The sequence below is a fragment of the Phycodurus eques genome, chromosome 8 (assembly GCF_024500275.1).
Source record: "Phycodurus eques isolate BA_2022a chromosome 8, UOR_Pequ_1.1, whole genome shotgun sequence".
In the NCBI taxonomy this organism is placed as follows: Eukaryota; Metazoa; Chordata; class Actinopteri; order Syngnathiformes; family Syngnathidae; genus Phycodurus; species Phycodurus eques.
In genome coordinates this window covers 2,273,451-2,301,261 of record NC_084532.1, presented here as the reverse complement: position 1 = coordinate 2,301,261, position 27,811 = coordinate 2,273,451, and the positions used below count along the sequence as shown (strand labels likewise).

The following is a 27,811-nucleotide window of genomic DNA, read 5'->3' as shown; positions in this document are numbered from 1 at the left end:
CTGTAAAAAGGGAAATGACAGTTTTGATGTGCTCAAAGGAGGAGAATAATATAGCAATGGAATTTCATTTGAAACCGGTGCTACAATAGATTTTAAGGGGAACTACACCCAAGATGTCAAAACATATATTCTTTATCTGAGGCTGTTTACTTAAATCTACGAAGTATTTATTCTAAAAAAATACTTTTAAAACTCTGCATCTACCCCCCTAAAGGGGCAGCCATTTTTATATATTTTCATTCTCGCAAGTGTGCAAAGTTGCGAAAAGGTGATATGTATCAGTCCTTCCTTCCTGCCTGCTTTATTTACTGACAAAACCAGATAGAGTTGGTCATTATTTAGCAACAAGCTACACATTAGTCAGTTAGCGGGGTAATGTCGGACGCACAATGGCTGTTCTCATCAGTCGCGGCGTTAACTCAGCTGGGGAGCGCGACCAGTAGGCTCTGGAGAGTTGGTGGAGTTGGTGGACTACTTTTCAAAGGTAGTTTAATAGGCGAAAATGAATCTGGACACTTACCTTTGATGCTGACAGCCTGACAGTTGCAGTTCCTCCCGATCCATTTTTAACAGACCACACTTACGCAAATGTAAGGCAACGAGCTACAGTAATTGTGACGTCACTTCATCACTTTTGGACTGATGACGTTTTCTCTCGAAGTGGTACTGCTCGTATGATGATTAATTATTCCATTTAATTCTTATTCCACAAACACAATATTAATCAGAGTACCTTGTTTTGACTAATGCTGGCACATACAATTGTCTTGCAAAAAAAAATAAAAAAATTGGGGGATTAAGTTCCCCTTAATGAAGTGTTACCACATACATAGATTGCAAAGCTTGTCCTCATATTTCCATCTGATATTTAGATATTTTTATCTCTTCTTTTACCTAGTCCCAGGCCACAATATCCATAGGTAGAAGGACTGAATTTCTGACTAAATTTTGTGAATGTGTGTCTGATAATCCAATCAGGAAATTCAACTAAACTTCCTTAGAAGATGGCGAAAATGATCATTTTAATGCTATTAAGAAAATGAATTGTCATGCACATTGTGTTAAAATCTACTTATCTTTCTGGTCCCCCAGATTTCTTTGGAACTGTCTGCATATCCTAAGGTTCAGTCCTTCTGCGACAGTTGTAGACCAGGCCACCAATTCAATAGAATGACTATAAAGCATCGATGCTCAAAGTGCAGCATTAAATATTTTAATTGTTCTAATGTTAACTTTTTTCACGATTCTCAAACTTGAAAATACAATAATGAAAAACTTCTTTAGGTTTCCATTGTGCATATTACATACGCTTCCTTAAGTTTTTTTTCTCTCATCTTTTCATTTAAAAAAGTCTCCATTCATGAAGTACATGCCAAAATTGCTTTGAATGGAATCTGCCCTATAGTTGTCTACAGTGCATTGAGTATATATTCCCATGTATCTCAGATCCAAGCAATAGCCTACTTCCAGATTACACAGTTACATCTTTTGCTGTATTTTCAGAGTAAAAATGCTGAAAAATATATACGAATGTGCCTGGATCATTATCTTACTCTTGGTGTTTTGTACTTATTCATTTTTGTGATTTTTATTATGCAAAAACAGTGCCTTATATCCCTTGATAATAATGTCACTACTAGTGGTTCAGGCTGGTGTTAGCCCCTGACAGGGTATTTGAGTTTCTGAAAAAGCAGTGGCATTAGTTAGGAGAGTCCTGCCTGTTTGGGTGGCTGTCCAGGACTATACTCGGGTGGTGGAATGTGAGTGAGGGTGGGGAAGAGTGTTATTTTGCTCGCTGCTGGAAAAGGTGCTGAAAGAGTGGAGGGAGGTAAGCCGTCCAATAGTACTGGGGATCATGGTAATGGTGTTTGGCGTCATCAGAGGGATGTCATCTGGTGAGCGCCTCAAGGCCAGAGTATAGTCTGGTGGGCAGGTAGTCCTTAGCAACACATCATGAGGATTAACAGAATCACCCAGCTGCCTGCAGTCTTGGTCCAGGTCTGAGTGTTCCTTCATCCGAAGAGACATTATCTCCTCTTCCTGGCTATGAGAGAGCTCATTGTTTGCATTCTGTTGAGGGCTGCAACGCTTGTGGATGTCATGCCGATGCTTGTCCTTCTTGTAGTAAAGAGCAGCAAAAGCCAGAATGTTGAGGAAGAGCAGAGAGGCTCCCACAGCGATAGTCACCGACAACTCAGTGGAATAGTCACGCTGGTCCACCAGATGTGGTTGGTTGTGGATGTCCTGGGTCTCAGTTGGGAATGGAGTTGGGTTGAAGTTCTTAGTCACTTGAACCTTTGGTTTTGGGGTGCGGTTGCTTGCGCCTGATGGAGAAATCTGAAGAAACCATACAACAGAAATATGTTATATTATGCATTGTAGTTAACAGTTGCTTAAATACTGCGATTGGCTGGTGACCAGTTCAGGATGTACCCCGCCTCTCGCCCAGAGTCAGCTGGGATAGGCTCCAGCTCGCCCGTGATCCTAGTGAGGATAAGCGGTACGGAAAATGAATGAACGACTGAATGAATGAGTTGCTTAAATAATAGGTCTGTCCCCACAGTTATATATTGTCTCTGTGTTTCTATATAGAGTGGATTATTTTTATCTGAGCATTTAAAATCATTGACTTTCAGTGCAACCGAAATAGAACTAACTATTAGAACTACAGGGGGCTCACACTCCTTAGCCTCCCTGGTAAGGTCTATTCAGGGGTGCTGGACAGGAGGGTGCATCTGGATGTCAAATGTCAGATTCAGGAGGAGCAGAGTTTTTTTCGTCTTGGCCGTGGAACAGTGGAACAGCTCTACGCCCTCACAGCAGGGTTCTGAAGGCTGCATGGGAATTTGCCCAACAAGTATACGTGTTTTGTGGACTTAGAAAAGGCATTCAACCGCGTCCCTCGGGGAGTCCTGTGGAGGGTGCTCCAGGACTGTGGGGTACCGGACCCCGATAAGGACTGTTTGGTCCCTGTCCGAGAGTTTGGTTCGAATTGCCAGCAGTAAGTCGAATATTTTTCCAGTGTGAGTTGGACTCCGCCAAGACCGCCCTTTGTCATCGATTCTGTTCATTAGTTTCATGGACAGAATTTCTAGGCGCAGCCAAGGCATTGAGGGGGTCCAGTTTGGTGACGTTAGTATTACCCCTCTGCTTTTAGCAGATGAGGTGGTTCTCATGGCTTCACCAAGCCGTGATCTTCAACTCTCGCTGGAGCGGTTCGCAGCAGAGTGTGAAGAGGCTGGGATGTAAATCAGCACCTCCAAATCTGAGACCATGCTTCTCAGTCGGTAAAGAGTTGACTGCCCTCTCCGGGTCGAGTCCCAAGTAAAGGAGTTCAAGTATCCCTGGGGTCTTGTTCACGAGTGAGGAAAGAATGGAGCGGGAGATCGACAGGCAGTGCAGCGTCTGCAGTGATGCAGACTCTGTATCAGTCTGTCTTGGTAAATTTACAGATCGTCCCACCGGGAGGAGGCCCCAGGGATGACCCACGACACGCTGGAAAGACTATACTGTATCTCTCAGCTGGCCTGGGAACGCCTCGGGATTTCCCTGGAAGAGTTGGCCAAAGTAGCTGGGGAGAGGGAAGCCTGGGCTTCCCTCTTTAAGATGTTGCCCCCGCGACCCAACCTCAGATAAGTGGAAGAAAATGGATGGATGGATGCTTTTTGACATGTTACAATGGTACAAGAATAGAGCCAGTAAATCATGGATTGGTTGTGGGCTGGTCCACGCCAAGAGCCCAACGCTGTTGTTGTAGTTACAATTCCCACTTTGGTCATACCATTAATAAATCAGAGAAAAGCTGAATTAAAATCATTCATTAACAAATCTTTTGTGTAGTGTGTAAATTGAGAATAAACTACATTTGAAAATCCATCCATTTCCTACAGTATGGGCAAATTAGACTAGGCTTCAAAGAACCTAACATATATCAAGTTTCAAGGTTTCTCTTTATTTGTGTTGGAGCAAGAGACAGCTGCATACACGAATGCAACAATAAACATAATCCCATATAAACACAACATACACATTATATTAGCACAATACACTTTGTCATCCGCATCCAGCCATCAATCTCATTTTATTGGTTGCTCATGTTGATAAGCTTAATTCACTAACGAATTAACTTTTATATCTGTTATTGTTTCATTGTGATAAAGTACCTTGTATCTTTTGGGCAGATCTTAATAGGTCATGCAGGGGATCTGAAAGTATTTTTTTGAGTTTCTTTCACAGGCGGTTATTCAAATATTACCAGACAGTTGTTCGGAGGTGTCGATGTACACATTTGCTTTCCTTTCCTTTTTATTGTTCTAAAGTTCTGATTATGAAATTTAACTGTTAGGTTACCAAAACTGCTTGCCAATCCATATCTTAGTACAAATTATACACACATTTTACGCTCTGTAAAATAAATCATGATAGTCTTGAGTTACTCCAAATAAAAAGTGGATTCTCTGTTTTTTTATTTTGTTTTTTTTGTACATATGCTTTTACATGCATCTGTAGCTCATCTCTAAATCAATTTGCACGCCCAGACATTTATACAGTAAGAGGTGACCTGTTCAATCTTATTTTTTTCATCTGAATTTGTATGTGAGGATCATAGACTTGGGATCTACTAAGATTTTTTTGTTTTCTTTGTTTATTTGTTCATCACACCACTCTACAAATTGTTATATGATCTTGTTTGAATTTTTATCTGAAGACAATATAACAGTGTCATCTGAATATTTTATTGTATTGGTTTGTTAACACGAACGCCGCACTGCTAACGCTCGCCGAACAAGTAAACGAAATTGAAAAAAAAAAACACCCGGACTCCCCCCTCATTATTCTCGGGGACTTTAGCAAAGCTCAACTCAACCACGAACTCCCAAAATACAAGCAGCACATCGACTGTCTTATCAGGGAAAATAACATTTTAGACCACTGCTATACTACGCTAAATAACGCATACCCGTGCTATACCTCGTGCAGCCCTGGGATCGTCTGATCACTGCTTAATTCACGTAATACCGACATACAGGCAAGAACTTAAATGCGCGAAGCCTACAGTGAAAATAGTGAAAAAGTGGACCAATGATAGACTGTACAGACTGGAGTGTCTTTGAAAATTCAGCTGGCAGTCTGGATGAATATACGGACCCTGTCACATCCTATATCAGTTTCTGTGAAGATGTGTGTGTACCAACAAAGTCATTTCGCACATTCAACAACAACCACTCCCCAAGAAACCTACAATCTCTTATCTAAATGACTACAGGCCTGTCGGCTTGACATCTGTGGTCATGAAGTCATTTGAACATCTCGTGCTGGACTATCCTCAAGAGCGTCACATGTCCCCTGCTGGACCCCCTGCAGTTTGCCCACTGAGCGAACAGGTCTGCGGATGATGCAGTCAACATGGGACTGCACTTCATCCAAGAACACCTCGACAGTGCAGGGACCTACGCGAAGATCCTCTTCGTAGACTTCAGCTCAGCGTTCAACACCATCATCCCTGAACTCCTTTCCTCCAAGCTTCTCCAGCTCAGCATCTCACCTGCCATCTGCTAGTGGATTTACAGCTTCCTGACGGGCAGGACACAGCTGGTGAGGCTGGGGGAGGCCACCTCAATCACACGCAGCATCAGCACTGGGGCGCCCCAAGGTTGTGTCCTCTCTCCGCTGCTCTTCTCTCTCTACACTAATGACAGCGCACCAGGCTTTCAAACTCCTGAAGTTTACAGATGACACCACTGTCATCGGCCTCATCAAGGACGGTGACGAGTCTGCATATCGACAGGAAGTGGAGCGGCTGTAGCTGTGGTGCGGCCGACACAACCTGGAGCTGAACACGCTCAAGACTGTAGAGATGATTGTGGACTTCAGGAGGCATCCTTCGCCACAGCTGCCCCTCACGTTGTCCAGCTGCCTTGTGTCAACCGTCGAGACCTTCAAGTTCCTGGGAATTACAATCTCTCAGGACCTGAAGTGGGCGACCAACATCAACTCCGTCCTCAAAAAGGCCCAGCAGAGGATGTACTTCCTGCGGCTTCTGAGAAAGCACGGCCTGCCACCGGAGCTGCTGAGACAGTTCTACACAGCGGTCATCGAATCAATCCTGTGTTCTTCCATCACAGTCTGGTTTGGTGCTGCTACAAAAAAAGGACAAACTCCGACTGCAACGGACAATCAAAACTGCTGAAAGGATTGTCGGTACCCCCCTACCCACCATTGAGGACTTGCACGCTGCCAGAACTAAGACAAGGGCGTGCAAAATCCTCTCGGACCGTCTGCACCCCGGTCACCAGCTCTTCCAGCTCCTTCCCTCAGGTAGGCGCTACCGATCAACGCAAACTAGAACTAGTAGACATTCCAACAGCTTCTTCCCTCTTGCGATCAACTTCTTAAACACCTAACCTATAATTCCATTACAATAAACTGGCAGTTTTTGACTTGAGTTTGTTGTCACATTTCTGTGTGGCCAATTATATATTACTCGTGCACTCAATGTAGTAGTCTCGCCACGCTGCACTATTTGCATATCTGTTGTTGACCTATACTGGCCACTCATGCCAGTGTAGCATCTGTTCCATTTGCACACTGATTGAGGAGTATCTGCAACATTTGCAGAATCAACATTGTCCCAGATTATCGCACTACTCACTTGAAGTCTCGGCGCCCTTTGCACAATGGTCATTGCACCGGACTATTGCAATATTAGTCTTTCGAACTGCTCTAAGTGCTAGAGGACTCTGCATCTTTTTGCACAATTGTCAAAAAATAAAAAAAATAAAAAATGTACCGGCATTACCAGATAACTAGCAACCCTTTATTGCTCAGTGACTTTTTTTTGTCGATGTCTTTATGTCTCAAAAGTGTTCTCTGTCAATTGACTGTCTGTTGTCGTACTAGAGCAGCTCCAAATACCGGAGACAAATTCCTTTATATGTTTTGTGGACATACTTGGCAAATAAAGATGATTCTGATTCTGAATATGATTAGCAGGCGCACTTTTTATCTATGTAAATTCTTCCGTCCAGACTTCGGACACACCCACCATGTGTAAATTCATTGATGTCTGAGGCTGAAATGAAGTATGTAATTAACCATGGAGCATGGAGTTATTCTGATATTTGTGAATGTCATTGAAAGCCACTTGAAAAATATAGCACACTTTGAATTAAAATGAAATTATGCAGTGGCTGTGTTGTCAGCCAGTCCGAGCACCGCTCCATTAACACACCACACTTTTAAAGGAGAGCATGTTTGTTTCTGTATAAATCCAATACAAGTAATTTAATCAGAATACTGAACTTTTGGTTGAATGCGTGTTTGGAGGTCAATTAATAAAAAAGGTGTGTCTGCCGTTCTATAGCGCGCCCAAGCTTCCTTGCGCCACAGATCGGGCTCGTCACTTAAAGGAGGTATGGGGTCTTAATGGTCCATATTTCACTAAGAAGTTCATTTTATGTATTTTTTGCTCTAGAAAATGAAACTGGCACTCATTTCCAATAACATCAATCCATTTTGGAGCAATTGGTAAGTAACTAATTGCCTTTGGAATGCCTATTTTTCATCACCAAAGTGACCCCCATGTCTTGGTGTGATGTTAGAGGTAGAAGTGGATACCAAATTCGCTGCATAGCCATTGTGGAAAAAATGTACTAGACTATAAAGTGGCAGTATTTAGTCATATTTTATATTTTGTTGCTGGAATCTCCAAAATGACAACTTTTTAGGGGAAAAAAAAGACTAATGGGATCTCACCTGTCACTGTAAGATACTGTGACAGCCAGCTAGCTCCAGTTTTTACTGACATTTTTAACAAGCAACATTACAGGCCTCAATGACTACAGGCCAGTAGCCCTTACATCAGTGGTCATGAAATGCCGCGAGCGGCTGTTCTTGTCCCACATCAAAAGCATCACGGCCCCCCATTTTGATCCATTACAGTTTACATACAGAGCTAACTGCTCAGTGGATGATGCAGTTAACCTAAGTCTGCACTTTGCTCTTCAGCACTTGGACTCTCGTGGCACTTACAGTATGTCAGAATGCTGTTGGTGGATTTCAGCGCCGCAATCGTCACAATCATGTCTGCGCGACTGAAGGAGAAACTGTCTCTGTTCAATGTGGACCCCTTTATCAGATCATAGAATTCCTTACAAACAGGAAACAGCATGTGCAGCTTGGTACTCACGTCTGATCCTCAGTTCGTGCTATCACCGTTTCTCTACTCTCTGTATAGAAACAACTGGACTTCCAACTACTCCACCATCAAATTGATTAAGTTTGCAGATGACACAACCTTGGTCAGTCTCATCAGAGATAATGATGAATCTACTTACAGACAGGAAGTGTCTATCTAGTTGCATGGTGCTCTGAAAACAACTTGCAGCGCAACCCGCAGAAGACAGTGGAAATGGTCATAGACTTTCAGAGATCCCCCTCCCCTCTCCTACCCTATCAATAACACCTTGGTTAAGGAAGTGGAGTCAGTCAAGTTTTTAGGCACCATCATAACAAGCGACTGCAAATGGGAGTCAAACATCTCCTTCATTAGTAAGCAAGCAGACAGTGGGATGTTCTTCCTGCGGTAACTACGAAAACTCAACGTCTCCAGCTTGGCTCGGTCCAGGTTTTACAGACCCACCGTGGAAAACCTTTCATCATCCATCACTGTGTGGTTTGCCTCAGCATCTGCCCTCGTACAAGGCAGACTGCAGTGCTTTGTACGCACAGCAGAGCGGTTGACTAGACAACAGCAGCTCTAAATCAGTGACCTGCATGGAACCGGGGTAAGGAAGAGGGCTGGGTAAAATCGCTGCTGATCACTCCCACCCTGGGTACCCCCTCTTCAACAGGGTCCCCTCAGGAAGGCAATACTATGTCATCAGGACAAGGACCACATGCCACCTAAATACCATTTTCCCCCAAGGCTGTTTCTATCCTAATCAAGCAGAAACAAACTACCGTATTTTCACGACCATAGGGTGCACCATATTAAAAGGCGCAGTCTCAGTTACGGGGTCTATTTCTGTATTTAACACACACTTAAGGCGCACCGTATTATTGGGCAAAGGCATGCTAAAACATACGCTATCTTTAAACATATGGTAGCATGCATGCACGCCAAAAAAATGTTTTTAAAAAGGCAGCGGGAGCAAAACTGAGTTCGGTTGTACTTTATTGAAGTATTTAACAATGTAGTCACGCTATATTTTTTATCAACCCTCATCCACAAATCCATCAAAGTCCTCATCTTCTGTATCCGAAATGAACAGCTAGGCAAGTTCTCCAACAAACACGCCGGGTTCCCTCTCGTCACAGTCTCGTTGCCGGGGGGCTGTTCAGCAATGAGACCGGGTTTCGCGAAAGCTCGGACAACAGTCAAAACAGATACCTTAGCCCAAGCATCCACAATCCATTCACATATGGTGGCGTAACACGCCGGGCGTTGCCTCCCAGTCTTAGTAAACCTGTGTTCGCCATCTGTCCTCTTAAAAATCACCATAGGTGGCAGTTTCTGTCCATTACCATGGCAACCAAGCACAACAGTAAAAGCCGACTTCATGTGCCCCGTTGTGCGTATCGCTACCGTGGTGGTCCCCTTCTTATCGACAGTGTGGTTCACTGGGATGTCGAAAGTGAGCGGCACCTTGTCCATGTTGGTGATGTGGTTGTGCTGGATGTGTTTGTTGGCAATCTTTTTACTGCAGAAGGAGCGGAAGATGGCCAGCTTTTCCTTGTAATTCGCCGGAAGTTGCTGCGCCACGGTAGTCCTTGCCCGGATGGCTAAGTGGCGCCGTTTTATAAAACAAAAGGACCAAGACGGACCTCCTTGAAAATGTTTGATTTTCTTTTCTTCTGTAAGCATTATTGCCCTCAGTCGAATGGTGACTGTAAAGACGCTTGTTTCCGCGGAAACTCAGCTTTGTCTTCTTGACTTGGCGAAGCTCGTTTTCCTGCTTCCTCCACTTGCGAACCATGGATTAATTTATCTTGAATTCTCTCGCAGCTGCTCGATTCCCATGTTCCTTTGCATAACTGACAGCTTGCGGTTTAAACTGTGCTTCGTAAGCGTGTCTCTTCATAGGTGCCATTTTTGGGGGTCCTTAGCCAAACCGATGTTGTTTTGCACAATGCATACCCCGGCGCTATGTAGCTACTGGGGGTGTGGCTCTTTCATGCACCATTCCCGGGCACGCCGATTTCCATGCTTTCATGTGGCAGTGTTCAGTGTCTTCCTACTTCTCCTGTCTCACGTGGACACATTGTCTGGTAGGTTTCATCCACTCCGAGACGACGTAGACATTACGGCAGGCTGGTGAAGCCCCCTGAAAGACTTTCATTACGAGTCTCCCTCTGGGTGTTCGGGGGGGTTGGGGTGGGCTGACATGAGGACCATGGCAGGCAGGTGGGGGCGTGTGGGAGACTCTATTGGTGATGATGGTTTATGTGCAATGCTGTTTAGTTCACTCTGGTATTTGTGGGCAGTCAAAGAATAAAGACATTTGAACTCAACGATATGCATTCCTTTATTCTGCCACATTTGATAGAGGCATTGAAAAATAAATAATACAGATTATCATCCATCCATTTTCTGAGCCGCTTATCCTCACGAGGGTCGTGGGAGTGCTGGAGCCTATCCCAGCTATCTTCGGGCAGGAGGCGGGGTACACCCTGAACTGGTTGCCAGCCAATCGCAGGGCACATACAAACAGACAACCATCCGCACTCACATGCACACCTACGGGCAATTTAGAGTCCCCAATTTATGCATGTTTTTGGGATGTGGGAGGAAACCGGAGCGCCCAGATAAAACCCACGCAGGCACGGGGAGAACATGCAAACTCCACACAGTCGGGGCCGGGGATTGAACCCCGGTCCTCAGAACTGTGAGGCAGACGCTCTAAGATTAATCATAACACGTGTACTTGCTCTGTGGTGATTAAAACTTGGACACGTGTTCCACGTCATCAGTAGCGGTGTATATAGTGTGTTAAGGTGAATAATGTGTGGTTTTAGCATGTTTAATATGTTGAAGAATTTCAAAGTGACCCTTTCATCCTTCGGGTTTTCTATATGTGGCCATCGGAGAAAAAAGATTGGACACCCCTGTAACAACTATATTTAGAAGATACCAACTGTTGGATGATTTGTAAATGTTGGTAGCAATTTATTCTGGCCTTTAAGAGTGAAAAACGGGCCAAAAAGGTGGCCAATGTATTGAATGAGATGAGTGCAATGAACTTGCTGTTGCTGTTACACATAATGCCTCATTATATTAATTGTAAATTTTGTGCGATTTTCAAAGTTATGTTTTGGTTGCGGCTGTATCATCATTTTCGGCCCATTTCATCTGTCAAGAGGTCAAACCTCCTCAGTTTTTCAAGGGTTAAAATCTCCTTTGCCTCCATAACAGTCCAAATGGTTCTTTTTCTCTTTGGCCCGGAGGACACGACGTCCACAATTTCCCAAAACAATTTAAAATGTGGATTCGTCGGACCACAGAACAGTTTCCTACTTTGCATCAGTCCATCTTAGATGAGCTCGGGCCCAGAGAAGCCGGCGGCGTTTCTGGATGTTGTTGATAAATGGCTTTTGCTTTGTATAGAAGAGTTTTAAGTTGCACTTACGGATGTAGCACCGAACTGTATTTACTGACATTGGTTTTCTGACGTTTTCCTGAGCCCATGTGGTGATATCATTTACACATTGATGTCGGTTTTATATGCAGTGCCGCCTGAGGGATCCAAGGTCACGGGCATTCAATGTTGGTTTTCGGCCTTGCCGCTTACATGCAGTGATTTCTCCAGATTCTCTGAACCTTTTAATAATATTATGGACCGTAGATGATGAAATCCCTAAATTCCTTGCAATAGTACGTTGAGGAACATTGTCCTTAAACTGTTCGACTATTTTCTCACGCACTTGTTCATAAAGAGGTGAACCTTGGCCCATCATTGCTTGTGAATAACTGAGCAATTCAAGGAAGCTCCTTTTATACCCAGTCATGGCACCTACCTGTTCCCAATTAGCCTGTTCACCTGTGGGATGTTCCAAACAGGTGTTTGATGAGCATTCCTCAATTTAGTCTTTTTTGCGACCTGTCCCAGCTTTTTTGGGAATGTGTTGCAGCCATAAAATTCTAAGTTAATGATTATTTGCTAAAAACAAAAAAGTTTATCAGTTTGAACATTAAACATCTTGTCTTTGTAGTGTAGTCAATTAAATATAGGTTGAACATGATTTGCAAATCATTGTATTCTGTTTTTATTTATGTTTAACACAACGTCCCAACTTCATTGGAATTGGGGTTGTAAATAATTTATGAAATGACTTCAAAGGCCAGGAATCCTCAGTTATTTTAACACAAATTTGGCTGGGTGGTTCCCCAGATTCGCTACGAATCGGTGGAAAAACAGTGACACACATTGTCTATTAATCACTTATTTGCATACACTTTGGCTGAAATTTTACCTTTGGGCTGCTGGGACATGAAATTCGAGACTTTAAGGAAGATATTTTTGGAGAAATCTTGAAATGCAAACCAGGACTAGCAGACATTCCAACAGCTTCTTCCCTCTTGCAATCAACTTCTTAAACACCTAACCTACAATTCCATGACACATGCTGCCAATTTTTTTACTTGAGTTTGTTGTCACATTTCTGTGGGGCCAATTATAAATTACTTGTGAACTCACTGTAGTAGTCTCGCCACGCTGCACTATTTGCATATCTGTTGTTGACCAATACTGGCCACTCATGCCAGAGTAGCATCTGCTCCATTTGTGCACTGATTGAGGAGTATCTGCAATATTTGCACAATCAACATTGTCCCAGATTATCGCACTACTTGCTTGAAGTCTCGGCGCCCTTTGCACAATGGTCATTGCACCGGACTATTGCAATATTAGTCTTTCGAACTGCTCTAAGTGCTAGAGGACTCTGCATCTTTTGGCACAATTGTAAAAAAAAAAAAATATACGCGAAACTATACCTTGTGATATGCGGACTCTTTAGCCAGAGCGGGTCACATGACAGCAGCATAGTGGAGGAGGTTTGCAGGGGTTGTCCAGCTTGAGGCATAGTAGTCTCCTTTTCCAATATTGATTCCTGCTTTACGTATCACGTCTCTGGAGCTCAGCTCGGATGTCCGCTGGTATGTCACCACCGATTGATGTCCATAGGTATATAAGGAAGTCTTGGCTGAGAGAAACTTCCCAGTCTGCGTTCCTCCACACCATGACAGGTGAGAAAGTATGGCAGCAGTGTAACGACGCTCAAAGTTTATAATCAAGTGGATAAAAGTTCTCTTAAACAACATCGCTGGGTCACTTGCAAGTTAATTTACACAAAGGGTGGACTCATTTTTGACTCGGCCCACATTGTTTCCCTCACAGGGCTGTTTATGACTGAAACCATATAAATGTTTCAGCACCTCATCATAGTACTACATATTTACAACAAATTGATGGGTAACTAATTTTGAAATCATAAGTCGAAGATAATAGTTTGTACAAATATCACAGTGTTTTCAAAGGCGAAAAAAAAAAATGCTTGCAACGTCTCAACGTTATATATTATGGAAAATGGAGATTGAGATTAAGATTTTGGTACAGATTTTAGCCCGGGCCTTGGTTTGACACGTGATTTACACACATTTTAAAAGAAATAATATAAGGATCAATAAAAGCAATAAATACAGATAAGTAAGGGCAAGAGAAGTCCTGGGTCCCATGCACTACAACGCCCACACAGCTGCTGGGCAGCCAATGGGTCAGCGATAAGAGGTACATATTCTTTCGCGGCAAATATTTTTATTATTATTGTTTTCGTTTACTCACTAATTATTGTAAAATTATTTTCAGCTAGAGAAACGCAAAATAATATGTTTAGTGAGCTTTTTATAAAAGACAATGGGCTGCGCTACACCTTGGTAAAAGGCTTGTCAAGATGCAGGCAAATTCCAGTCTCGCTTTTTTATGACTTATTTTCAACAGTGGTGTCCTCCTTGGTCGTCGCCCATGAAGTCCAGTGCGATCTGGCACTGATATACCTTGCCCTTGATGTTCACCTTTATTTTCTTTGGATGTGAGCTTTTTACAAAAGACAATGTTTTACAAAAGACAATGTTGTTGTTTGTTACCATTCGTATTATCCGTCCCTTCAATTTGTCATTAATTACCTGCGGTCAGGTATAGTGAGGTTCTTTACATTTTACGTGCTTGTCTATAATTTTCTAATAATAATAATAATTTTAATTATAATAATAATAATAATTTTCTTTCTAATCGCCTGAGACAACTCTCTCCTCTCCACTCTCCTTCGCTTCCTCTGGTCCATATTTAGTGGACACACCATGTCACCAAACAGCACAGTGATTACTTATCACCCTTTAAATAGACCGACTGACTGCTGAGAAGTTTGAAAACACCTGTGATGCCAATTAGACACACTTTGTTTGAACGTGTCCCTATGGTCAAATTGTTTTAAATCAATCAATCTTAGGGTACCATCATTTTTGTCAAAGCCTGTTTCATGATTTCCATCCATCCATTTTCTGAGCCACTTCTCCTCACTAGGGTCGCGGGTGATGCTCTAAGATTAATCATAACACATGTACTTGCTCTGTGGTGATTAAAACTTGGACACGTGTTCTCCGTCATCAGTAGCGGTGTATATAGTGTGTTAAGGTGAATAATGTGTGGTTTTGGCATGTTTAATAAGTTGAAGATTTTCAAAGTGACCCTTTCTTCCGAGAGGCAGACGCTCTAACCAGTCGCCCACCATCCCGCTTGTTTCATGATTTTAAAAAAAAAATAATTCTGTTGAACCACAAGTCAAAACACCCACCCAATCACAGTTTCCGGAGTGCCACCCTTTATTTCAAATGAGCAAATAGAACATGAACTCAGAAGATTCGGGAAATTTGTGAGTGGTTTTAAGACGCTGAACTTGGGTTGCAAAGACACCAAAGTTAAACACGTTCAGTCAGTGCGTAAACAAGCCTTAATGTTCCCTGGCTCGCCCATGCAGCCAATGGAAGTCTCTTTTAGAGTGAAACATTGTGGATGGACATTATATGATTTATGCCAGCTCCAGAAGCCTCAAATACTTTGAGTGTGGAGACATAGGACACAAGCGTTTCGCGTGTCCGTGTGAAGTGCATGCTGATGATTCCCCCCCAACCCCCCAGCAGACTCCGGATGCTGACTCTGCCCTGGTGGAGCAGCCAGCGGGTGACTACAGTGGCCCCGCTACCTCTGCGGGGGTGTCCACTAACAGTGAGGCAGTGAGGGAATCTACTCGTGTCAAACCCAAAGCTCCAGTCATGCCTGTGGCAAGTGTGGAGGTACAGCGGTTGGTTGAAGCTGCTGATGCCTCCTTATCATCGTGTGATCAAGTTAATGATACTCAAATCAATAATAATTACACAGAACCCGCGTTTAGGCTACGTGCCACTGCTGCACAAAGCAGGCACATACATCCTTTAAATCACGAGGAAATTGATGAGAAAGTAAATGAAAACGCTGAACATAAGTATTCCTGTGAAATACACTGGGTATGGAAAATTCACACCCCCTTAAATGTTTCACTCTTTGTTATATTGCAGCCATTTGCTAATATAATTTATGTTCATTTTTTTCCTCATTGATGTACACACAGCACCCCATATTGACAGAAAAAAACGGAATTGTTGAAATTTTTGCAGATTTATTAAAAAATAAAAACTGAAATATCACACAGCCATAAGTATTCAGACCCTTTGCTGTGACACTCATATATTTAACTCGGGTGCTGTCCATTTCCTCTGATCATCCTTGAGTTGGTTCTTCACCTTCATTGGAGTCCAGCTATGTTTGATTATACTGATTGGACTTGATTAGGGAAGCCACACACCTGTCTATAAGACCTTACACCTCACAGTGCATGTCAGCAAATGAGCATCATGAGGTCAAAGGAACTGCCTGAAGAGCTCAGAGACAGAATTATGGCAAGGCACAGATCTGGCCAAGGTTACAAAAACGTTCTGCTGCACTTAAGGTTCCTCAGAGCACAGTGGCCTCTATAATCCTTCAATGGAAGACGTTTGGGACGACCAGAAGCCTTCCAAGTCCGGCCAAACTGAGCAATCACGGGAGAAGAGCCTTGGTGAGAGAGGTAAAGAAGAACCTAAAGATCACTGTGGCTGAGCTGCAGAGATGCAGTCGGGAGATAGGAGAAAGTTCTAGAAAGTCAACCATCACTGCAGCCCTCCACCAGTCGGGGCTTTATGGCAGAGTTGCCCGACGGAAGCCACTCCTCAGTGCAAGACACATGAAAGCCCGCATGGAGTTTGCCAAAACACACCTGAACGACTCCAAGATGGTGAGAAATAAGATTATCTGGTCTGATAAGATCAAGACAGAATTTTTTGGCCTTAATTCTAAGCAGTATATGTGGAGAAAACCAGGCACTGCTCATCACCTGTCCAATACAGTCCCAACAGTGAAGAATGGTGGTGGCAGCATTATGATGTGCGGTTGTTTTTCAGATGCAGGGACAGGACGACTGGTTGCAATCGAAGGAAAGATGAATGCGGCCAAGTACAGGGATTTCCTGGACGAAAACCTTCTCCAGAGAGCTCAGGACCTCAGACTTGTCCGAAGGTTCACTTTCCAACAAGACAATGACACAAAGCACACAGCTAAAATAACGAAGGAGTGGCTTCAGAACAAGTCCGTGATTCTTCTTGAATGGCCCAGCCAGAGCCCTGACTTAAACCCAATTGAGCATCTCTGGAGAGACCTGAAAATGGCTGTCCACCAACATTTACCATCCAACCTGACAGACCTGATAGATGACATCTATGGTATCTGCAAGGAGGAAAGGCAGAGGATCCCCAACCCAAATCCAGGTGTGAAGAACTTGTTGCATCATTCCCAAAAAGACTCATGGCTGTATTAGTTCAAAAGGGTGCTTCTACTAAATACTGAGCAAAGGGTCTGAATACTTATGGCTGTGTGATATTTCAGTTTTTCTTTTTTAAAAAAAATGCAAAATTTTCAACAACCGTTTTTTTCTCTCAATATGGGGTGCTGTGTTTACATTAATGAAGGGAAAAAAAGAACTTCAAATATTGGAGCAAATGGCTGCAATATAACAAAGAGTGAAAAATTTAAGGGGGTCTGAATACTTTCCGTACACACTGTAGATGAAATGGACAGTCAATACACTCCACTCGGTGACAGAAATGAACAACATCTTAGGTGAGCACTGAAAAATCAGTGAGAGTGACTACTACAAATATAGCCATAAAAGTATTAGATCAGCAAAAACTGGTAGGGCTTGATTAAATGGATGAGAAAAAGCGCTTCCATCTGAAAAAAATATTTAACGACGGCTAGGAAAAATTTTAAATCTGTAAAGGAGCTAAGGAGGAAGAATAAATAAATAAAATGGTCATGCATCACTCGGTGTTTTCATGTTGCTCCTTGATTTGGATGTTGCGCTCTTTATTTTTACTATCCATGAGCGCAATTACAATAGGCTTCCTTTATATTATTGGAGGTATAGAGAGGAAAGAGCTTTATTAGTGAAAATGTCATCTAAAAAACAATGTGCTTTTTCTTCGAGAGAGACAAACAGTACTTTTAGATGAGTCTGAGTGGGGTAGGTGGTGGAAGGGCCCACAGAACTTCAGCCATGGTACCAACAATAGTATGGGGGTTACGATTCTCTTATCGTCTGGAACCAAGGCCACCATCTTGTCCTGTACTGAGGTGGTGGAGGGCCGATGTCTTGTGATGAAGGCGGAAATAGGAGCCTCTAATTGTATCTAACTATGCAGATGACGTCTATGGTATCATTTCAAATCGGAGAGATGTTACGTGTCTGCAGGCCAGTTTGTCTTTGCATGAGAATGCTACTTATGCACGGGTGAATTGGGGTTAGAGCAAAGCTTTGCTGATGGGTCAGTCAGGGGGAGAAGACAACACCGGTACTGCCTGCGTGCCTTGAGTGGCAGACAGAGGGCTTAAACACTCCTCGGAGTGTATCTCTGAATCAGAATCATCTTTATTTGCCAAGTATGTCCAAAACACACAAGGAATTTGTCTCCGGTAGTTGGAGCCGCTCTAGTACAACAGACAGTCAATTTACAGAACACTTTGGAGACATAAAGACATTGACAAAAACAATTGTGCAAAAAGATGCAGAGTCCTCTAGCACTTAGAGCAGTTCGAATGACTAATATTGCAATAGTCCGGTGCAATGACCATTGTGCAAAGGGCGCCGAGACTTCAAGGAGTGTATGCGGTTTAAAGTGACGAGTAGTGCGATAATCTGGGACAATGATGTTTGTGCAAATGTTACAGATACTCCTCAAACAGTGTGCAAATGGAGCAGATGCTACTCTGGCATGAGTGGCCAGTATATGCAAATAGTGCAGCATGGCGAGACAACAACAGTGAGTGCACGAGTAATACATAATTGGCCCCACAGAAATGTGACAACGAACTCAAGTCAAAAAAAATTCCAGCTTGTTGTAATAGAATTATAGGTTAGGTGTTTAAGAAGTTGATCGCAAGAGGGAAGAAGCTGTTGGAATGTCTACTAGTTCTAGTTTGCGTTGATCGGTAGCGCCGACCTGAGGGAAGGAGCTGGAAGAGCTGGTGACCGGGGTGCAGACGGTCCGAGAGGATTTTGCACACCCTTGTCTTAGTTCTGGCAGCGTGCAAGTCCTCAATGGTGGGTAGGGGGGTACCGACAATCCTTTCAGCAGTTTTGATTGTCCGTTGCAGTCGGAGTTTGTCCTTTTTTGTAGCAGCACCAAACCAGACTGTGATGGAAGAACACAGGACTGATTCGATGACCGCTGTGTAGAACTGTCTCAGCAGCTCCGGTGGCAGGCCATATCTTGGCAGCGAGGTGTTCCTAAGGAAGAACTGGGAAGGAGCGAAGGAAGAAAATGTGTACAAAGTTGTCTAACTGTAAATGGTTACTACCACAGCTGTCATACAGGGGAAGACTTCTGGTTGCCGATATTCTGGTTGCTTCGACTCTGGCACAAAGTGGGTGTGCTGACAGCTCCAAAGGAAATGATAGATGACATTAATTTTGGATTTCTCTGGTCTGGTCACTACTGGTTTTGTGCAGCCTCCATCTACCTGCCTGTAAACAAAGGAGGGCTGAGGACAGCTCAGAAGCTGTTATACAACTGCAGCCCAAGTTGGTTGGACAGGGCCTGCTTGCTTCTGTGGATGGCTGAACAATGGGGCTACGACAAACACTTCTTCCCGTTACAATCGGACCAGTTGGACTTAAATCATTTTAGACCTTTCTATCTCTACAGGCATGGCAGCTACTTAAAACCAGCCGAGGTAACGACAACACTCCTGATATGTGGCTGCTGGCAGAACCCCTTTGCTGGCAGAACCCCTTTTCTAATAACTTTGTGAGGGCCCGAATGCTTCAGTCTGCCAGCGTGCACGCCAGATTCAGAAGGGCTGGATGTACTAAAATTGTACACCGGATGAAGTGGATGGTTTACATCTCCAGAAACACTTAGATAAAAATCACACATGACCTCCAACATGCTCATTGGGAAAGTCCACAAAGATGTCTGAGTCACGACCACAACCTTTTAGGATTTTTGTTCAAGACCTTTGGGGACAGTACAGCGAGAATTATGACTACGGGCTTCCAGCCCTGCTCATCTGCCCAGCCATTGAGGATTGGCACGAGGAAGAAATTCAGCTGCTCTCTTTTTCCACTCCCCCCCTTGACAGTTTTGAGGTGGCTGGGAAGAAGGAGCTATACCAATTATGTCTCAAGGTCCTAAGCTTTCTGCAGGTCATTCATGAGGTCCCCCCATGTGGTTCTGGGATTTTTGCTCACCGTTCATGTGATCATTTTGACCCCACGGGGTGAGATCTTGCGTGGAGCCCCAGATTGAGGGAGATTATCAGTGGTTTTGCATGTCTTCCATTTTCTAATACACCAAACTGCTTACCTATTGCAGATTCAGTCTTCCCAGCCTGGTGCAGATCTACAATTTTGTTTCTGGTGTCCTTTGACGGCTCTTTGGTCTTGGCCATATTGGAGTTCGGAGTGTGACTGTTTGAGGTTGTGGACAGGTCTTTTATACAGGTGCCATTAATACAGTTCTGTGAGTGCCAGAAATTTTGTTTGTTTGTAGCTGACCAAATACTTACTTTCCACCATAATTTGCTAATAAATTCTTTAAAAATCAGACAATGTGATTATCTGGATTTTTTCCCCTCATTTTGTCTCTTATAGGTGAACTATACCTATGATGAAAATTACAGGCCTCTTTCATCTTTTTAATTGGAAGAACTTGCACAATTGGTGGCTGACTAAATACTTTTTTGCCCCACTGTAGTTTGATGGGTATTCTGAAGTCTCGACTGAGAGTAGAACACATATCACATAATGAATGACAATTCAAAGAGCTTCACTTTAACAGTGGGCTTATTGGGGGAGTGCTGTGTTCTGTTGGGAAGGCAAGAGAACTGACTTTTCCATGACCCATTTGTTTTTTTTTTGTTTTTATGTGGAGTCATATTGGGTTGAAATTTTAACTTTTTTGTCACCTTGATTTGTGTAATAAAGGCACTTCAAAAATATTTTTCTTCTAATTATTATTATTATTATTATTATTTAATCATTTATTTTGAACTGAATTGCAGTATATTGGGGTTGCAGTCAGGCACTTTTTTTTATACAAACCTCAATTCCAATGAAGTTGGGACATTGTATAAAACAAATAAAAACAGGCATCAAATTCAAAATTAGTGAATATTCAGAAAAAAAAGTTTGAACATTAAATATCAATTCAATTAAATACAGGTTGGAAACGATTTGGGAAGGTGTGTCCGCAGTGTGCAGTGCAGGGAAGCAGTGTCTGGGTTCTCTGAGGCGGGCTCTGCTATTTTTGAGTTTGAGGTCACCGAGGTAATTAAAAAGCTCCTCGATAGCAGGGCCCCGGGGGTGGATGAGATTCGCCCGGAGTTCCTCAAGGCTCTGGATGTTGTTGGGCTGTCCTGGTTAACACGCCTCTGCAACATCGCGTGGACATCGGGGACAGTGCCTCTGGATTGGCAGACTGGGGTAGTGGTCCCCCTTTTTAAGAAGGTGGACTTGGAGGGTGTGTTCCAACTACAAGTTCACACTCCTCAGCCTCCCTGGTAAGGTCTATTCAGGGGTGCTGGAGAGGAGGGTCCGTCGGGAAGTTCAATCTCAGATTCAGGAGGAGCAGTGTGGTTTTCGTCATGGCCGTGGAACATTGGACCAGCTCTACACTCTTGGCAGGGTCCTCGAGGGTACATGGGAGTTCGCCCAACCAGTCTACATGTGTTTTGTGAACTTGGATAAGGCATTTGACCGTGTCCCTGGGGCGGTCCTGTGGGGGGTGCTTCGGGAGTACGGGGTACCGAACCCCCTGATACGGGCTACCAAATGCCGTGATACAGGCTGTTCGGTCCCTGTACGACCGGAGTCAGACTTTGGTCCGCATATCCGGGAGTAAGTCGGACTCGTTTCCGGTGAGGGTTGGACTCCACCAAGGCTGCCCTTTGTCACCAATTCTGTTCATAATTTTTATGGACAGAATTTTTAGGCCCAGCCGAGGCGTAGAGGGGGTCCGGTTTGGTGGCCTCAGTATTGCAGCTCTGCTTTTTGCAGATGATGTGGTTCTGTTGGCTTCATCAAGTCGTGATCTCCAACTCTCACTGGATCAGTTCACAGCTGAGTGTGAAGCGGCTAGGATGAGAATCAGCACCTCCAAATCTGAGACCATGGTCCTCAGTCGGAAAAGGGTGGCGTACCCTCACCAGGTCGGGGATGAGATCCTGTCCTAAGTGGAGGAGTTCAAGTATCTTGGGGTCTTGTTCACGAGTGAGGGAAGAATGGAACGGGAGATCAACAGGCGGATCGGTGCAGCCTCTGCAGTGATGCAGACTTTGTATCGATCCGTTGTGGTAAAGAAGGAGCTAAGCCGAAAGGCGAAGCTCTCAATTTACCGGTCGATCTACGTTCCTACCCTCACCTATGGTCACGAGCTGTGGGTCGTGACCGAAAGAACAGGATCCCAGAGTAGAGCCGCTGCTCCTCCACATCGAGAGGAGCCAGATGAGGTGGCTGGGGCATCTGATTCGGATCACTCCCGGACGCCTCCGAGGTGTTCTGGGCACGTCCTACCGGGAGGAGACCCCGGGGAAGACCCAGGACACGCTGGAGAGTCTACATCCTTCGGCTGGCCTGGGAATGCCTCGGGATCCCCCCGGAAGAGCTGGCAGGGAAGGAGCCTGAGCTGGTGTGTGAGGTCGAGAAGTTCCGACTAGATATAGTCAGGCTCGCCTCAACACACGGCTTGGGCTCTGGTACCAGTCCTCTTGAAAGGGGTTGGAATTGCTTCCACTCCGGAGTTGCCCACAGTGAGAGGCGTCGAGCACGTGTGGGTATATTTATTGTCCCCCGGCTCGGCGCCTGTATGTTGGCGTTCACCCCAGTGGACGAAAGGGTAGCCTCCCACCGCCTTCGGGTGGGGGACGGGTCTGGACTGTTGTTTGTGCCTATGCACCAAACACCAGTTCAGAGTACCCACCCTTTTTGGAGTCCTTGGAGAGGGTGCTGGAGGGGGCGCGGCATCCCTCCCCTGTGAGGGATGCCGTCAAGCTGAAGAAGAAATCCTATCGGGCATTTTTTGCTTTTGGGACTCCTGAGGCAGCTGATGGGTACTGGGTGCCCAAGCGGAATGCAGCTTTGGTGGTCACGGAGGCAAAAAAACTGAGCGTGGGAGGAGTTCAGTGACGCCATGGAGAACGACTTCCGGACGGCTTTGAGAAAATTCTGGTCCACTATCCGGCGTATCGGGGGGGGGGAGCAGTGCACCATCAAGACCTGCACCTGTAGTGTGTTCCAACTACAGGGGGATCAGACACCTTAGCCTACTTGGTAAGGTCTATTCAGGGGTGCTGGAGAGGAGGGTCCGTCGGGAAGTCGAATCTCAGATTCAGGGAACAGTGTGCTTTTCGTCCTGGCCGTTGAACAGTGGACCAGCTTTGCACCCTCGTCAGGGTCCTTGAGGGTGCATGGATTTCGCTCAACCAGTCTATATATGTTTTGTGGGCTTCAAGAAGGCGTTTGACCATGTCCCTCAGGGAGTCCTGTTGGGGATACTTCAGGAGTATGCGGTACCGAACCCCCTTATATGGGCTGTCCCGAAACAACCAGTGTCAGAGTTTGTTCCGGATTCCCGGCAGTAACTCGTATTCGTTTGTGGTGACGGTTGGGACTCCGTCAAGGCTGCCCTTTGTCATCGATTCTGTTCATGGACAGAATTTCTCAGCGCAGCCGAGGCAAAGAGGGGGTCCGGTTTGGTGGCCTCAGTATTGCATCTCTGCTTTTTGCAGATGCGGTGGTTCTGTTGCCTTCTTCAAGCCGTGATCTCCAACTCTCAGTGGAGCGGTTCACAGCCGAGTGTGAGGCGGTTGGAATGAAAATCAGCACCTCCAAATCTGAGACTATGGTCCTCAGTTGGAAAAGGGTGGCCGTCACCAGGTCGGGGATGAGATCCTGCCCCAAGTGGAGGAGTTCAAGTATCTTGGAGTCTTGTTCACGAGTGAGGGAAGAATGTAATGGGAGATAGACAGGCGGATCGGTGCAGCGTCTGCAGTGATGCGGACTTTGTATCGTTCCGTTGTAGTGAAGAAAAAGCTAAGCCGAAAGGTAAAGCTCTCAATCTACAGGTCGCTCTACTTTCTATCCTCACCTATGGTCATGAGCTGTGGGTCGTGACTGAAAGAACAAGGTCCCAGATATAAGCGGCCAAAATGAGTTTCTTCTCCCTTAGTGATTGGTCATCCGGGAGTTCCCATGAGGAAGCAGAGTCTGGGGTCTCTGAGGCAGGCTCTCCTATCTCTGGAGTTGGTCACTGAGGTGGTTAAAAAGCTCCTCAGTGCCAAGGCCCCGGGGGTGGATGAGATTTGCCAGGAGTTCCTCAAGGCTCTGGATGTTGTAGGGCTGTCCTGGTTGACACGCCTCTGCAACATCACATGGACATCGGGGACAGTGCCTCTGGATTGGCAGACTGGGGTGGTGGTCCCCCTTTTTAAGAAGGGGGACCTGAGGGTGTGTTCCAACTACAGGCGGATCACACTCCTCAGCCTCAGTGTTCCAACTACAAGTTCACACTCCTCAGCCTCCCTGGTAAGGTCTATTCAGGGGTGCTGGAGAGGAGGGTCCGCTGGGAAGTCAAATCTCAGATTCAGGAGGAGCAGTGTGGTTTTTGTCCTGGCCATGGAACAGTGGACCAGCTCTACACCCTCGGCAGGGTCCTCGAAGGTGCATGGAAGTTCACCCAACCAGTCTACATGTGTTTTGCGGACTTGGAGAAGGCATTCAACCGTGTCCCTCAGGAAGTCCTGTGCTTCGGGAGTACCAAACCCCCTGATACGGGCTGTTCAGGCCTTGTACGCCCAGGCTCAGAGTTTGGTTCGCATTGCCGGCAGTAAGTCTGACTTGTTTGCGGTGAGGGTTGGACTCCACCAAAGCTGCCCTTTGTCATTGAGTCTGTTCATTACTTTTATGGACAGAATTTCTTGGCGCAGCCGAGATGTAGAGGTAGCGGTTGGTATCGGTCCGTTGCGGTAAAGAAGGAGGTAAGCCGAAAGGCGAAGCTCCAATTTACTGGTCGATCTACGTTCCGACCCTCACCTATGGTCAAGAGCTGTGGGTCATAACCGAAAGAACAAGATCCCGGATACAAGTGCCAGAATGAGTTTTCTCTGTAGGGTGTCCGAGGTCTCCCTTAGAGATAGGGTGAAAAGCTCGGTCATCCGGAGGGGCTCAGAGTAGAGCCGCTGCTTCTCCACATTGAGAGGAGTCAGATAGCATGCCTCCTGGGCACCTCCCTGGTGAGGTGTTCCGGAACCGTCCCACCAGTAGAAGACCCCGGGGACAATCCAGGACACGCTGGAGAGACTATGTCTCCCGGCTGGCCTCAGAACGCCTCGGGATCCTCCCGGAACAGCTGGATAAAGTGGCTGGTGAGAGGGAAGTCTGGGCGTCCCTGCTGAAGCTACTGCCCCCGCAAAACGATTTCAGATAAGCGGAAGAAACTGGATGGGATTATCTCAGTGATACACATACTGTATTACTCCAAGCTAAACTCATGCAGCGGTTTGTTGATGCATGTATTTATTTCGTCAATTATTTCACAACCATATTTATTAATTTCCAACAGCAACAGGGCTGAGCACCGCTTAAAGCTCCAAGTTTTCTCCCTTCGGACATGTATAGTGCCAGAGACATCTATCTTGGCAAGCAGCAGCACCTGACACTATGCTCTCCGCTTCTGTCGACATGTGGTTTAACCTGAGGTGTTTTACAAGGTTTGTTGTGTTGCAACAACCCCTTACCATTTTTCCACAAAAATGCATCTTGGCTCTTTGTGGAGATGAAATAGCTCCACACATCACTCTGTTAACACTCTGCCATATTGACATCATACAGAGTCAGACTGAGACTGAGAAACTAACTGAGTAATGTGGCGTGCACGCATTTAACCAGGTAGAAGAAAAAGTAGCTCCCACCAACCGCGTATTCTTAGACAAGATCTCAATAATTTAGTTTTCCACTTTCCACTGTGTTGCTCTTAATGAGAGACATTACCTGAAATGACAAGTATAAAAAGTATTCATGTTTTGATTTTAAAATCGATTTTAGAGCATAAAGATCTGGTATTGAAGCTATTGACATTTCTGCATATGCGTCGCCCACACCTAATCCCTATCCCTTTTTTCTTTGTTTTTAGTTGTACTTTTATTTTTAAAGAAGGTTTTCTTAGGATCTCTGGATCATTTTGAATTGGCAGTAAATAATGAATTGAAGAAAAATAAAACTTCCTACCTTGGTGGTGGTCGGAATAAGATGGGTGACATCATTTAGGCTGTGCAAATGAGGAACCAGCTCCAACCATAAATTAACCTGGGGAGATAAAATTTAAGGAGAAAAAAAAAGGATCAATCTATCTGTCTATCTAACCACCCACCCACCTACCTACCCACCTACCTACCTACCTACCTACCTACCTACCTACCTATATTCCTATGATCCAACTGGATCGATCTGTGCTCGGCAAGCTAGCCTTCCGGGCGTAAATATATGGATTTAAATCGTTTTAAAAGGTAATCAATCTATTGTATCAATACTAGGAAATAACGCACTGGATTTAAGTATGCCAGGCTTTTTGTGGAGGTTTTCTATTTCCAAGAAAAACGCTTGTAATTCATTATACTTGGCTTGATTTTTCAGTGAGCACACAAGAGTAAGATCAAGACTACTTTCTTCTTCGTCCCTTTTCTTTTTCGCTCCCCCCCCCCCCTCATATCTAGGCAGTCCTTTCTGAAGTGCACCTAGTGGTTGGATGAGACACCACAGAATGTGTGTCTGTATGTGTTATTTTTAAGCACTTTTTTAAGTTTAAGACGTCCGTCGGTCTGGTGGATGGCAAATGAGAAGAAGGGTAGACAGAAATTATCATTAAGGATGCCGCGTGTGAGGCTCACGGCAAATCGCCGTGCACTTTGAAGCCTTTCAAGCTGGTTAGTTTAGCTTGCGAGCTGCTAACAATGATAGCAGAGTATCCTCGAGGGGAAACTCGGAAGAACAAGAGAACTTGTGACAATGTCAACTGCTGGATGCTGTTTCAAGGTCAAGTTTGTGTTCCAGAGAACAGGTTTGTGCATTTATTTACCTCCCTATGTATTATTAATGCTATTCCTAAAAGATTTTCTTCATGAAAATCTCAGTGTTTCATTTCTATCCATTACTATTCAACTGTTTAGAACAGTCTCTCAAACTTTGGGTCCAGCTAGGCACACGTTATAGTGTGACATCTCTTACCGGCATTACCAGATAACTAGCAACCCTTTACTGCTCAGTGACTTTTTTTTTTGTCAATGTCTTTATGTTTCAAAAGTGTTCTCTGTCAATTGACTGTCTGTTGTCGTTCTACAAATTCCTTGTGTGTTTTTTTTTTTACATACTTGGCAAATAACGATGATTCTGATTCTGATTCTTTGGGAAAGAAATACCCCAACAATAAAATCATAGCTGAAATAATATAAATAACAATAAGTTGCTGTCTTCCCCTTTGTGTTCTTGCAAAACAATACAATTGATCGATCAATCAACTTTTATTAAGCCGATTCATCGTCCATTAGAAAACACATACGGTACAGTACACAATAAGACACATAAAAGGAAAGTAGATCAGGAAAATCTTCATCTTTAATGACCATAACTAGTTTTGTCCTGTATTCAGGTATTTATTTCACAGTCATACTGAATCAATTTTGGGCTAAAAAGTTACTAAATCAATTTCCACCCACTGAATCATTTCGGATCATATCGCTTTGTTCTAAATGAACCAATATTGTCCTTGAAACGAATCGGCAACCACAAATCATAAAATAAATCGAATCCTTGCTGAACCGAATCGTTACATCCCTACTGTTTGTCTTTCTACTGTATCTAGCTATAGTATCTACTGTATATCCCACATGTTTATTATTTGCCACAAAGAAGAATACACAAGTTTAATTCACCTCCAGATTGCGTTTTTAAATTATTAAGATGAAAGAGAAAAATATGAGCCAAACCTTTGTATGATAAATCATGACAGATGCACTTGTTCCGTTGCTCACTGTTTTTAATATTGGAAATTAGAGTCTCCATACATTTCTCTTTCTGATTTATTTTGACAGTTGAACAGTTTGAATTACTGAATATCCTTATCGACAGAATTTAAGTG

At 44.4% G+C, this 27,811-nt stretch overlaps 1 protein-coding gene across 6 annotated transcripts in view; it reads right to left on the bottom strand.

The window, feature by feature from the left end:
* Positions 1-237: 237 nt before the first annotated feature.
* nlgn1 (neuroligin 1) overlaps positions 238-27,811 on the bottom strand; it is a 288,192-nt gene continuing 260,618 nt past the window's right edge. For 4 of the 6 annotated variants that reach the window (XM_061683184.1, XM_061683181.1, XM_061683179.1 and 1 more), the window contains 2 exons: positions 25,906-25,983; positions 238-2,337 (listed from right to left, as the gene is read on the bottom strand). In XM_061683184.1, coding sequence (XP_061539168.1) covers positions 1,741-2,337; positions 25,906-25,983 — 675 coding nt within the window. In that variant the 3' untranslated portion in view covers positions 238-1,740. Of the gene's footprint in view, positions 2,338-25,594; positions 25,669-25,905; positions 25,984-27,811 lie in introns of those variants that run through there. The other 2 variants (XM_061683185.1, XM_061683182.1) reach the window with 2 other exon arrangements.